General features: G+C 43.0%; 1 protein-coding gene across 10 annotated transcripts in view; it reads left to right on the top strand.

The window, feature by feature from the left end:
• The window catches only part of IKZF1 (IKAROS family zinc finger 1), a 203,279-nt gene that overhangs the window by 182,864 nt on the left and 6,389 nt on the right, over positions 1-14,026 (top strand). For 8 of the 10 annotated variants that reach the window (XM_077269374.1, XM_077269372.1, XM_077269375.1 and 5 more), the window contains one exon: positions 884-1,018. In XM_077269374.1, coding sequence (XP_077125489.1) covers positions 884-1,018 — 135 coding nt within the window. The remainder of the gene's footprint in view (positions 1-883; positions 1,019-14,026) is intronic. The other 2 variants (XM_077269369.1, XM_077269367.1) reach the window with 1 other exon arrangement.

Genomic DNA, 14,026 nt, shown 5'->3' with positions numbered 1-14,026 from the left:
AATACATTTCTGCAGGTTACATTTCCTCATGATAGATATAAGAGTGTGTGATCTCATGAAACAGTTTCTTTTCCATTCTCTATGTAGAACTGATGAATACCACTGAAACTTGGCAGATGCATGTCTTAAAGTATCAGAATCTGTACTTTGTCAAGTAGGCTTTCCTTGTTTTAGTGTTACTCTCTCTACGGTTTGCATGAGTAGATGAAAACACTTCTATGACATTTTATCCTAACGTCTGTTTCTAACAAACACACAGTAAAGTCTACCTGTTGTGCCTCTATTTTTGCTTTTGTGTTCTCCAATAAGTATTTTTAATGGGAAATTTCTGATCCTAGTTGCAACCCTTAACATCCACAATGATGAGGTATCCCAGATTAATAATTCTTACCCATCTCGATCGTTTATTTGCAGCTCCTTAAATATTTCATGTCACTGACTTGTGCCACTTTACTTAAAGTGGTTTTCCCCTCTCAACTCTTTATCACTAAACTGTCGTGTCCATTCTAAATGGATTTAAATCATCTGTTACTTACTCTCTCCTTGTCTAGGACTGGACTCCCTTCTATTCTAGTGATTGTGTACAGGCTGCAGTGGTAACATTATGTTTCAACGCTACAGCCAATCACTGGACTCAGCGGTTCATGCCATCTACATCGACAGAGCCCAGGCATTGGCTGCAGCGCTATTGATTTCATGTCACCTCTGCAGCCTGCACACAATCACAATGGCAATGGAGTGAACCTTAAGAGGATACGTAACCGTTGATTTGATTATGTTTAAGTTGGCCACGACACATTAGTAAAAAAAAAAAAAAGGTTCAAAAAGGAAAACCACTTTAAGAGTTATATTTTTTGACATCCTGTATTTCCTTTTATTGTAGCAATAAAAGAAGAAAGCAATCATACTGAACTGGCAGAAGACCTATCTAAGCTTGGGTCTGAAAGATCTCTTGTTTTGGACAGACTTGCAAGTAATGTTGCCAAACGTAAGAGCTGTATGCCTCAGAAATTTGTTGGTAAGAGTTTGTAGCCTCCATTTGTTTTAATGTAATACCCAAACCACACACCTAGTTATTTGATTTGTTAATTTAGATGAAAATGAATCAGAAGTTAAAACCTTTTTTCTAAAAAATATAAAAAAATTGATTAAAGTATCAAAAACGTTCAAGGTGTTTCTGGCATGGCCCTTTAATCTGTTTTTTTTTAGGTTTATCTTTTTTTTCTATATTAAATCACTAAACTTTGTCAGCAACCTTGCACGTTATCTTTTAAGCATAATAACAGTGTGAATATACAATGAATAGCAAATGAAATTAGGTATATATAACCCCTTCCCGGTATAGGATTTGATAGTACTACCTACATTGAGTCCTCATATATGGAGTCCGCTCAGGATCTGAACCTGCACCATATCTAGCAGATGGCAGCTATGTCACCAGCACCAATCTCTGCTGTGTAACCATTCTATCCATTTAAATATTGCCTTTTAAAATAAGCTATTTCTGGCTACTCTTGACTCCCCACCACACCATGGCTGCCATCTTAGCACTGATTGTGGTGAGGCTTCAAAGAATAATGTCATTTTGTCTAGCTACCACAATACAGACAGATCAAGCAATTAAATGATTGTAGGTTCACATTCCTTCAAAGTACTAAAAAAAAGTTTAAGAATCCAAAAAAGGTTTTAAATGTAAAAAAAAAAAATATACATATACATAAAAGCTTGAATCATGTCTGTTTTCCAAGATTAAAAATAGACATTTTAAAAATGCCACACTCATACAAGTTTGATCCATTAAAAAATCTAAGTAATTTACACATACAGTAAACACTTTAAAAATAATTTTCCTTATTTTGTTTTTCCACAAATCAAAATGCCAGAATTATGTTTTTTTAGTTGTCACACCTCAACAGAATGCAACAAAAAGTGATCATAGCGTGATATGTAATGTACCCCAAAATTGTGTGCATAGAAATGTTAGCTTGTAACAGAAAAAACAAGTCCTGCAATAGGAAGATTATAGATCTCAGAAGATAGCAACACAAACAGTTTTTTTTACATGTTTATAATTTTTTTTAGTCAAATAAATAAAAAAAACAAGTTTGGTATTACTGAAATCGTAAAACCCTGTAGAATTATCATGTTGCCAGGTCATTTTTAGCACATAATGAACATTGTAAAAACAAAACCTGATAACAATGGTGAAACTAGATAAAAAATAAAGTCTATTTTTTCAAATCTACCGTATGTACTCGAGTATAAGCCGAGATTTCCAGCCCTTTTTTTAGGCTAAAAGTGCTCCTCTCGGCTTATACTCGAGTCACTGTCCCAGGGGGTCGGCGGGGGAGGGGGATCGGCAGCTGTCACATCATACTCACCTGCTCCCGGCGCGGTCTCTACACGTCCCTGCTTTTCAGATGGTCTCCGGAGCCCGTAGCTCTTCCTGTGTTCAGCGGTCATGTGGTACTGCTCATTAAAGTAATGAATATGGACGTGACTCCACTCCCATAGGCGTGGAGCGCAAATTCATTACTTTAATGAGCAGTACCATGTGACCGCTAAGCACAAGAACAAGCTGCCGGTGCGAGTCGGAGACCATCGAAGAAGCAGGGACTTGCAGAGACCGCAAGGTGAGCATGACGGGGGAGGGTGAGCCATGTGATATTCACCTGTCCCCGTTCCACCGCTGGGCTCTGTCTTCCGCGTCCTCTGGCTGTGAAGTTCACATCAGAGGGCGCAATGACGTGTTTACTATGCGCCCTCTGCCTGAACAGTCACAGCCAGAGGACCCGATAGACACATCGGCGCCCGGTGGTGAAACGGGGACAGGTGAATATCGCAAGTGCTTGGGGCCTGAGCCAGTGGCGACACCGGCACCTTGCCCCCATAGCTCACTGGTGTCCCCGCCTGCTCACGACATCGGCACCTAGCCCCCAGCGACGAAAGGTGAGTATGTCATTTTTTTTTCAATCGCAGCAGCAGCATGTGAGGCATATTATTCTATGGAGCATCTTATGGGGCCATCAACCTTTGTGCAACATTATGTGGGGCATAATATTCAATGGAGCATCTTATGGGGCCATGAACCTTTGTGCAGCATTATATAGGGCATAATATTCTATGGAACATCTTATGGGGCCATCAACCTTTGTGCAGCATTATATGGGGCATAATATTCTATGGAGCATCTTATGGGGCCATCATTAACCTTTTAGGCAGCATTATATGGGGAATATTTTAATATGGAGCATCTAATGGGGCCCATCATGAACTTTATGGAGCATTATATGGGGCTCCTGATTCAATATGGATATTCAAAAACACTTAACCTACTGATGTCTCAATTAATTTTACTTTTATTGGTATCTATTTTTATTTTTGAATTTTACCAGTAGCCTCGAGTCAATAAGTTTTCCCAGTATTTTATTGCAAGATTAGGAGTCTCGGCTTATACTCGAGTATATAAGGTATTTCTTTAACCCCTTAACGACCGCCGATACGCCTTTTAACGGCGGCCGCTAAGGGTACTTAAACCACAGCGCCGTTAATTAACGGCGCTGTGGAAAAAGTGAATAGCGCCCCCCAGAGTCGGATTTTCTCTGGGGTCTCGGTTACCGGGGGTAGCCGAGACCCCAGAGAACATGATTCGGGGGGGTTTTACCGACCCCCGAGTTGCGATCGCCGGTAATGAACCGTTTACCGGCGATCGCAAAAAAAAACCAAAAACGCGCTTTCCCATTTAATTTCTCTGTCCTCCGATGTGATCGCACATCGGAGGACAGAGAAATGGGGTCCCCGGTCGCCCCCGATGCCCCCCCCGATACTCACCTGTCTCCCCCGGTGCTCCTCGTGGCTCCCCATGGGCGCCGCCATCTTAAAAATGGCGGGCGCACGCGCAGTGCGCCCGCCGTCCGGCACCTGGGAGATCTTTGGGGTCTCGGCTGCTGGGGGTAGCCGAGACCCCAAAGAACATGATCGGGGTCGGTTTTTACCGACCCCTGTTTTGCGATCGCCGGTAATTAACTGTTTACCGGCGACCGCAAAAAAAAAAAAAGTGATGTGTAATTCTCTGTCCTCTGATGTGATCGCACATCAGAGGACAGAGAAATAGGGGGATTCGGGGACCCTATCATACTTACCGGTGTCCCTGGGTCCTCCTGTGTCTTCTCCTGGCCGCCGGCTTCTTCCTATGAAAAGAAAATGGCGGGCGCATGCGCAGTGCGCCCGCTCTCTGCTGCCATCTGCCGGCCGGCAGGAGAGAAGAGTTGGGGCTAAAATTAGGGTTAGGGTTAGGGCTAGGGTTAGGGCTAGGGTTAGGGTTAGGGCTAAATTTAGGGTTAAGGTTGGAGCTAAATTTAGGGTTAGGGTTGGGGCTAAATTTAGGGTTAGGGCTGGGGCTAAATTTAGGGTTATGGTTAGGGTTGGGGCTAAAGTTAGGACTAGGGTTGCGGCTAAAGTTAGGGTTAGGGTTGGGATTAGGGTTTGGATTAGGGTTGGCATTAGGGTTACGTTTGGGATTACGGTTAGGTTTGGGATTAGGGTTAAGGGTAGGGTTGGGATTAGGGGTGTATTGGGATTAGGGTTAGGTTTGAGGTTAGGGTTGAGATTAGCATTAGGGGTGTATTGGGATTAGGGTTAGGTTTGAGGTTAGGGTTGAGATTAGGATTAGGGGTGTGTTGGATTTAGGGTTCTGATTAGGGTTATGGTTGTTTTGAGGTTAGGGTTGCGATTATCCTTAGGGTTGTGATTAGGATTATGGATCGGGTTGGCATTAGGGTTAGGCCTCTTTCACACTTCAGTCTTTTGGCGTCAGTCTGAAACCGCCATTTTCATCAAATAGCGGATCCGCCTTTTTTTTGGCGGTTCCGCTATTTTCCCATAGACATGCATTAGCGACGGATTGTGGCGGATGGTCGTCCGTTCCATCCGCCATGTGACGGATCCGTCGAGATTTGGCGGACGTCATCTAGACATTGACGGCCATTGTAACGTTTTTTGTCTGCGCCGAAATGGCGGTTCGCGACGGATCCGTCGCGTTCGTCATTCCATAGAATGGCCGCCTATGGGCGACGGATCCGTCGTTACCATCATTTCGGCGGATCCGTCGCCCCAATCCGCTTTTTCAATTGCGCATGCTCCAAAAAGTAGATACTTTTCCCAGGCAACCCCCAAGTAACAAATCCGTCAAAAAAACGGATCCGTTAGAACCGTTTTCTCAACAATTGTGACGGATCCGTCACTATGTCGGAGCTGACTGACGCCAAACAACTGAAGTGTGAAAGAAGCCTTAGGGGTGTGTTGGGGTTAGGGTTGGAGTTAGATTTGGGGGGTTTCCACTGTTTAGGTACATCAGGGGGTCTCTAAACGCCACAGCCAATTTTGCGCTCAAAAAGTCAAATGGTGCTCCCTCCCTTCCGAGCTCTGCCGTGCACCCAAACAGTGGTTTACCCCCACATATGGGGCATCAGCGTACTCGGGATGAATTGGACAACAACTTTTGGGGTCCAATTTCTCCTGTTACCCTTGTGAAAATAAAAACTTGGGGGCTAAAATATCTTTTTTGTGGAAAAAAAAAATATTATTGCATTATAAACGTCTGTGAAGCACTTGGGCATTCAAAGTTCTCACCACACATCTAGATAAGTTCCTTGGGGGCTCTAGTTTCCAAAATGGGGTCACTTGTGGGGGGTTTCTACTATTTAGGTACATCAGGGTCTCTGCAAATGCAACATAATGCCCGCAGACCATTCTATCAAAGTCTGCATTCCAAAATGGGGTTCCTTCCCTTCCGAGCTCTGCCATGCGCTCAAACAGTGGTCCCCACCACACATGGGTTATCAGTGTACTCAGGACAAATTGGACAACAACTCTTGGGGTCTAATTTTTCTTGTTCCCTTGTGAAAATAAAAACTTGGGGGCTAAAAAATATTTTTTGTGGAAAAAAAAATATTTTTTATTTTCACGGCTCTGCATTATAAACTTCTGTGAAGCAGTTGGGCATTCAAAGTTCTCACCACACATCTAGATAAGTTCCTTGGGGGGTCTAGTTTCCAAAATGGGGTCACTTGTGGGGGGTTTCTACTGTTTAGGTACATCAAGGGCTCTGCAAACGCAACATAACGCCCGCAGACCATTCTATCAAAGTCTGCATTCCAAAACGGCGCTCCTTCCCTTCCGAGCTCTGCCATGCACCCAAACAGTGGTTTACCCCAACATATGGGGTATCAGCCTACTCAGCATAAATTGCACAATACATTTTGGGGTCCAATTTCTCCTGTTACCCTTGAGAAAATAAAAAATTGCAGTCTAAAAAATCATTTTTGAGGAAAAAAAAGGATTTTTTATTTTCACGGCTCTACTTTATAAATTTCTGTGAAGAACTTGGGGGTTTAAAGTGCTCACCACACATCTAGATAAGTTCCTTAAGTGGTCTAGTTTCCAAAATGGGGTCACTTGTGGGGGGTTTCTACTGTTTAGGCACATCAGGAGCTCTCCAAATGCGACATGGTGTCCGATCTCAATTCCAGCCAATTCTACATTGAAAAAGTAAAACGGCACTCCTTCTCTTCCAAGCTCTGCAGTGCGCCCAAACAGTGGTTTACCCCCACATATGGGGTATCGCCATACTCAGGAGAAATTGCACAACAACTTTTGTGGTCTAATTTCTCCTGTTACCCTTGTCAAAATAAAAATTTGGGGGCAAAAAGATAATTTTAGAAAAAAAAATGTGACTTTTTATTTTCACGGCTCTACGCTATAAACTTCCGTGAAGCACCTGGGGGTTTAAAGTGCTCACCACACATCTAGATAAGTTCCTTAAGGGGTCTAGTTTCCAAAATGGTGTCACTTGTGGGGGGATTCCACTGTTTAGGCACATCAGGGGCTCTCCAAACGCGACATGGCGTCCGATCTCAATTCCAGCCAATTCTTCATCGAAAAAGTAAAACGGCACTCCTTCTCTTCCAAGCTCTGCAGTGCGCCCAAACAGTGGTTTACCCCCACATATAGGGTATCAACATACTCAGGAGAAATTGCACAACTTTTGTGGTCTAATTTCTCCTGTTACCCTTGTGAAAATAAGAATTTGTGGGCGAAAAGATCAATTTTGTGTAAACAAATGCGATTTTTTATTTTCACGGCTCTACTTTATAAACTTCTGTGAAGCACTTGGGGGCTCAAAGTGCTCACCACACATCTAGATAAGTTCCTTAAGGGGTCTAGTTTCCAAAATGGGGTCACTTGTGGGGGGTTTCCACTGTTTAGGCACATCAGGGGCTCTCTAAACGTGACATGGCATCCGATCTCAATTCCAGCCAATTCTGCATTGAAAAAGTCAAACGGCGCTCCTTCTCTTCCAAGCTCTGCGGTGCGCCCAAACAGTGGTTTACCCCCACATATGGGGTATCGGCGTATTCAGGACACAACAACATTTATAGTTAAATTTCTGTTTTTACACTTGTGAAAATAAAAAAAAAAGGTTCTGAAGCAAAATGTTTGCAATAAAAAGTTAAATGTTCATTTTTGCCTTCCATATTGTTTCAGTTCCTGTGAAGCAGGGTTAAAGGGTTAATAAACTTCTTGAATGTGGTTTTGAGCACCTTGAGGGGTGCAGTTTTTAGAATGGTGTCACACTTGGTTATTTTCTATCATATTGACCCCTCAAAATGACTTCAAATGTGATGTGGTCCCTAAAAAAAAAATGGTGTTGTAAAAATGAGAAATTGCTGGTCAACTTTTAACCCTTATAACTCCCTAACAAAAAAAAAATTTGGTTCCAAAATTGTGCTGATGTAAAGTAGACATGTGGGAAATGTTATTTATTAACTGGATTTTTATGCCCTTACATCAGAGAGATATGTCACAAAAAATAAAGTTTGAAAATTGCTAACTTTTAAATTTTTTTGCCATATTTCCATTTTTTTCATAAATAATCGCAAGTAATATCGAAGAAATGTTACCACTAACATGAAGTACAATATGTCACGAAAAAACAATCTCAGAATCAGCAGGATCCGTTGAAGCGTTCCAGAGTTATAACCTCATAAAGTGACAGTGGTCAGAATTGTAAAAATTGGCCTGGTCATTAAGTACCAAATTGGCTCTGTCACTAAGGGGTTAAGCTGCACTTTGCCTTTATCACCATTTCATTTACAGATGACCGTGTATTCACTAATCACATGGTAGTAGACAGATTGTCACTCCTCTTTGGCTCTTGTCTACATTAAGGTGATCTGATAGATCTATAGATTGTTTGATCAAGTCTCACATTAATGCCTGACATGCACAGAAGAACAGAGGAAGGCATTTCAAAAGACTTTGTCTTGTTTTTAGGCTATTTACACAACAGTGATTTTTTTACCCTGGAAATGTTGCCGCAAAATCCACCATGGTACACACCACTTCAGATCTCATTATGAAAATGGCATGGGAGAAAAATAACAAAATCAGCTGCAGTTACCCCTTGCCATGCTGCTTCTAATGGCCCTGGCCCTCCTTGGCATGGCTCCACCAGTGACATCACAACTACAGATTCTGACCACAGTCTCCGCTAATGTTTGCTTGCTCCACTTTTCTGTATTCTGTCAACTGAAACCTTCCTTACAAAGTGCAGTTTTTGCATGCAGAACGTAGATGAGATAAAAAAGCAACTTCTATTTAAGCTTTATTTTAACAAGATCATAGCTAAGTTTTATATTTGTGACATATAACAAAAATATATTACTTTAACTTCTTGTTCAAAGACAAAATTAAAGTCAGACTAGTAGTTTCAATGTAAAAGACAAGATCAGATCCTGTGCTGTGAGCTCAGGGCAGTCCGGTTGCATCCTGTGCTAAATGTGCTCTTCTTTCTAATCTTGAAAAAATCTGCAACTTTCAACGTGATGCAAAAGCGCAGTCCTGTGACCACAACCTTATGGCTTCAGACGTCAATAATTATTATTATTATTATTATTATTTATTGTTATAGCTCCATTTATTCCATGGCGCTTTACATGTGAGGAGGGGTATACATAATAAAAACAAGTACAATAATCTTAAACAATACAAGTCATAACTGGTACAGAAGAAGAGAGGACCCTGCCCGCGAAGGCTCACAATCTACAAGGGATGGGTGAGAATACAGTAGGTGAGGATAGAGCTGGTCATGCAGCGGTTTGGTTGATCGGTGGTTACTGCAGGTTGTAGGCTTGTCGGAAGAGGTGGGTCTTCAGGCTCTTTTTGAAGGTTTCGATGGTAGGCGAGAGTCTGATGTGTTGTGGTAGAGGGTTCCAGACTAGGGGTGATACGCGAGAGAAATCTTGTATACGATTGTGGTAAGAGGAGATAAGAGGGGAGTAGAGAAGGAGATCTTGTGAGGATCGGCGGTTGCGTGTAGGTAAGTACCGGGAGACGAGGTCACAGATGTATGGAGGAGACAGGTTGTGGATGGCTTTGTACGTCATGGTTAGGGTTTTGTAGTGGAGTCTCTGGGCAATGGGGAGCCAGTGAAGGGAATAACAGAGGGGAGAGGCCGGGGAATAGCGGGGGGACAGGTGGATTAGTCGGGCAGCAGAGTTTAGAATAGATTGGAGGGGTGCGAGAGTGTTAGGCTATGTGCACACTTTACGGCATGCTCTGCGGGTTCTCCCGCAGCGGAATTGATAAATCTGCAGGGCAAAACCGCTGCGGTTATCCCTGCAGATTTATTGCGGTTTGTTTTGCGATTTCCGCTGCGGGTTTACTCCTATACTATTGATGCTGCATATGCAGCAATATGCAGCATCAATAGTAATGTTAAAAATAATAAAAATTGGTTATACTCACCCTCTGATGTCCGGATCTCCTCGGCGCTGCACGCGGCGCTCCGGTTCCAAAGATGCTGTGCCGAGAAGGACCTTTGTGATGTCACGGTCATGTGACCGCGACGTCACGGTCATGTGACCGCGACGTCACCGCAGGTCCTGCTCGCACAGTAACCCAGCGACCGGACGGCCGCGTGCAGCGCTGAGAGGTGAGTATAGCATCATTTTTTATTTTAATCCGTTTTTTTTTTACACTATTTATGCTTCCCAGGGCCTGGAGGAGAGTCTCCTCTCCTCCACCCCGGGTAGCAACCGCACATTATCCGCTTACCTCCCGCATCGTGGGCACAGCCCCATGCGGGAAGTAAGCGGATCAATGCATTTCTATGGGTGCAGAATCGCTGCGATTCTGCACAAAGAAGTGACATGCTGCGGGTTGTAAACCGCTGCGTTTCTGCGCAGTTTTTCCCGCAGCATGTGCACTGCGGTTTGCGGTTTCCATAGGGTTTACATGTTAATGTAAACGCTATGGAAACTGCTGCAGACCCGCAGCATCAAAATCGCCGCGGATCCGCGGTAAAACCCGCAAAGTATGAACATGGCCTTAGAGGGGAGGCCACAGAGCAGGATGTTGCAGTAGTCAAGGCGAGAGATGATGAGGGCATGGACTAGGGTTTTTGCAGATTCTTGGTTGAGGAATGTACGGATTCGTGAAACATTTTTGAGTTGAAGTCGGCAGGAAGTGGAAAGGGCTTGGATTTGTGGTTTGAAGGAGAGATCAGCGTCAAGGATTACCCCGAGGCAGCGAGCTTGTGGGACTGGGGAAAGTGGGCAGCCATGTACTGTAATGGATAGGTTCGTTGGGGGGGTCGCGTGAGATGGGGGAAAGATGATGAATTCTGTTTTGTCCATGTTAAGTTTCAGAAATCTAGCGGAGAAGAAGGATGAAATAGTGGACAGACATTGAGGGATTCTGGTTAGAAGGGAGGTGATATCTGGTGCAGATCTGGTCAATAATTTTTCTTGTACACTAAAAACGGCCCGAGTTTCCTCATCCCCATCCTTGTATGCATGGCTCTTCATCTCCATCCTTGTGTGCATGGCTTTTCATCCCCATCCTTGTATGCATGGCTCCTTATTCCCATCCTTGTATGCATGGCTCCTACAACCTACTTACCTTCCCTGCACGCCCTCGCAGCATCTTTTTCCGGTGCCAGCAGCTCCTGCGTCCGAGCGATCACATGTCACTGCTCATTAAGGTAACGAATATTCACCTCTCTCCACACCTATAGGTGCGCGCTATAAGAGAAATGAATGTTCATTGCCAGCGAAGTGAATAGTCATTTCTTCTTAGCAGCGGGCACAGGCTTTAGCCGCAGCAGCCGGCTTCTGCCTCTTGTCACCTGCTGCTCCCCCTCCCCCGCCATCTTCTGGGACAATGACTCATGTATAAGCCAAGAGGGTATTTTCAGCACAAAAAATGTGCTGCAAGATTCGGCTTATACACAAGTATATGCGGTAAATCCACCACTTGGTGCACAAAACACAGGCTCTCATATAGCTCCATTGACAAAAAATGTCACAGTCACTCTAATTGTATTGACATGGAGAATCATGTTGTAAGGTCATTTGTAGCGCACAATGAATGTCTTAAATTACACCTCACCTCACTTGTCCCACAAAAAAAAAATATCCCTCATATGGCTATGGAGATGTAAACATAGAAAGTTATGGCTCTTTAAAGATGGAGAGTTAAAAACAAGAATGCAAAAATGAAAATTAGCCATATCCTTAATCAGTTAAAAAGGCCCAAATTAAATGAATAAAGTACAAATACAATACAGGTGAAAAACACCACATACTAAGCACTACCCTTCAACAGGCGCAAAACTTTGTGAGAACCCAGCCTAATACCGAGCCTAATCTAGGAGTAAGGCCATTTTTACTGCAATTTTTAGGTCTGCATTTTGCCTGAGAATTTTTAAGACAAAACTAGTCCTTTAGGCTACTTTCACACTAGCGTCGGCCCGACGTACCGACGCATACTGTGCAAGCGCCGCACAATGGGGGCAGCGGATGCTGTTTTTCCACGCATCCGCTGCCCCATTGTGAGGTGTGGGGAGGTGGGGGCGCGGTCGGAAATGGCGGACCGTCGGCACAAAAAAAGTTACATGTAACGTTCTTTGCTGCCGGCGGTCCGCCACAACACGACGCAACCGTCGCACGACGGTTGCCACGTGTGTCAATACGTCGCAATGCGTCGCTAATGTTAGTCTATGGGGAAAAAACGCATCCTGCAGACGACTTTGCAGGATGCGTTTTTTTTGCCAAAACGATGCATTGCGACGTATGCAAAAAAACGCTAGTGTGAAAGTAGCCTTAAATAGATACAAAAATTGACACGTGTCATGTATAAGTAGCCTAATTCTGCATTCACATATGTTTTTTTTTCACTGATTTTCTAACATGAAGGCATAACTACTGTGATTTTATCACTGGCAAAAAAAAAAGTTGCAGCTGCAACGTGTGAACAAACGCAGCCTCATGCCCTGTGCATAACAATTGTAAAGCCTTCCTTGCCTACAGAACAAGATTCGGTCTGTTCTCCTCTTTTCAAAAAAGCTTGTTTACAAGACTGTATTTTCGGACAATGAGGTTTTTTTTTCATTGACCAAATCTGTGTGAAAAAAAAATAATTGCAGCATGCACTAATGTCATCTGTAGTCAGATGAGACTCACCCTTTCAAGTCTATGGGTGTATGAAATATCTGCTATACGGACCACAGTATAACAGCGGATTTTCACGAATACATTACAATTCTGTAACATGGGAAATTGTAAATGTTCCTGTAAATGATTAATAGCTGCCACTGTAAAAAAACGGATTGTACTGTATATTGATGATAATTGAGAAAAAAGTCGCCCCACGTTCTGGATGAAACTCTGAACACTGGTGTGAACTCACCCTTATATGAAGCTCCACGTCAACATATAATTCTAATAAGTAGAATGAACACAAAGCTTAAAAAACAAAGGAAACTTTCTCAAAAATATATTTTGTCACATGCGTGAACTTTTGAAAGAAAAAAGATCCAAGAGCAGAGATGTAAAGATTATACCTAGATATACGTAAAGCTACTCCCTAGCCTTTCTAGCTGTGCTCAGTTAGCGGTTTACACTCAGCCTTAGTAACCACATAACCAGCCCAGTATTTTCCAGAACACACGAGCCCAAGTGTTTCCTGTCTTGTCTAATTTTACTGGTCTGGTTATGTGTAGTACAGCCCCTCTGCCGAACAAGCACAGTTTAGGAAGCCACACAAGTAATTTAAGTCATATTCTCCCTTCTAACACATTGTCTTAAAGCAAACTGGAAAAACGATATTGTTTGTTCTTTTAAAAAGATGTTAATACTATAACAGTATTAGTCACATAGTAACGCAACTGGACGGAGGACTGTTGTGGGTGCAGCTTTTGGTGCACTCTTTTTGTAGCTGTAGAAGAATCTTGAAGGGGGAAGAAGTATAAAGAATGACTAAACATGGACACAGACCTGCTGGTATTGATACTGTTTGAGGCACGGCTTTTATTGCTATTTTTAGAGCCAGAAGAGAATCCAGCAGGAAAGAAAAGTATAACTCCCTCCTTTGTATTTCCCATTCCTTTTCAATACACTTCTGGCTTTGGCTTAGAAAAACAGCTTGTAAATCGGCCACTCAACCTGAATCAATATCAGAATGTGTCATTCCAGATTTAGTTTTTTGTTTTTTGAACTATTTATGGTCAAAGAGGTGATGCTTGAGTTAAACATTAATGGCCTCTCTTTGTTTGGAGCCTGTGATATTCGAGAGCATAATATCTGGATGGGCTACCATAGCTCTACTTGACATTACAGCTTATCCTATTCATTTGAATGGGGCTCACAGAGATAAGGAGCAGGACCAGGTACAGTCACCTGTAGAGACGAGCTGCTGTGCCTGTGTAAGCAATAAAGAGGACATGGAGCAATGACTTCTTCACTTTGCTGATCTCAGGAAGTTGGACCTCCACCTATCAAACCTGATAGGTCATCAATATTAAAGGGAAACTTGCACCTAAACAAAAAGCAGCATAATGTAGAAACAGACACCCTGATTCTAGTGATGTCACTTACTAAACTGCTTGCTGTAGTTTTGATAACTTCTTTGTTTTATGAGCAGAAGATTATCACTAGATGACTAGTAGACATGTTGCAATTTAGTC

The sequence above is a fragment of the Ranitomeya variabilis genome, chromosome 6, assembly GCF_051348905.1.
Source record: "Ranitomeya variabilis isolate aRanVar5 chromosome 6, aRanVar5.hap1, whole genome shotgun sequence".
Lineage (NCBI taxonomy): Eukaryota > Metazoa > Chordata > Amphibia > Anura > Dendrobatidae > Ranitomeya > Ranitomeya variabilis.
This window is presented reverse-complemented; position numbering and strand designations above follow the sequence as displayed.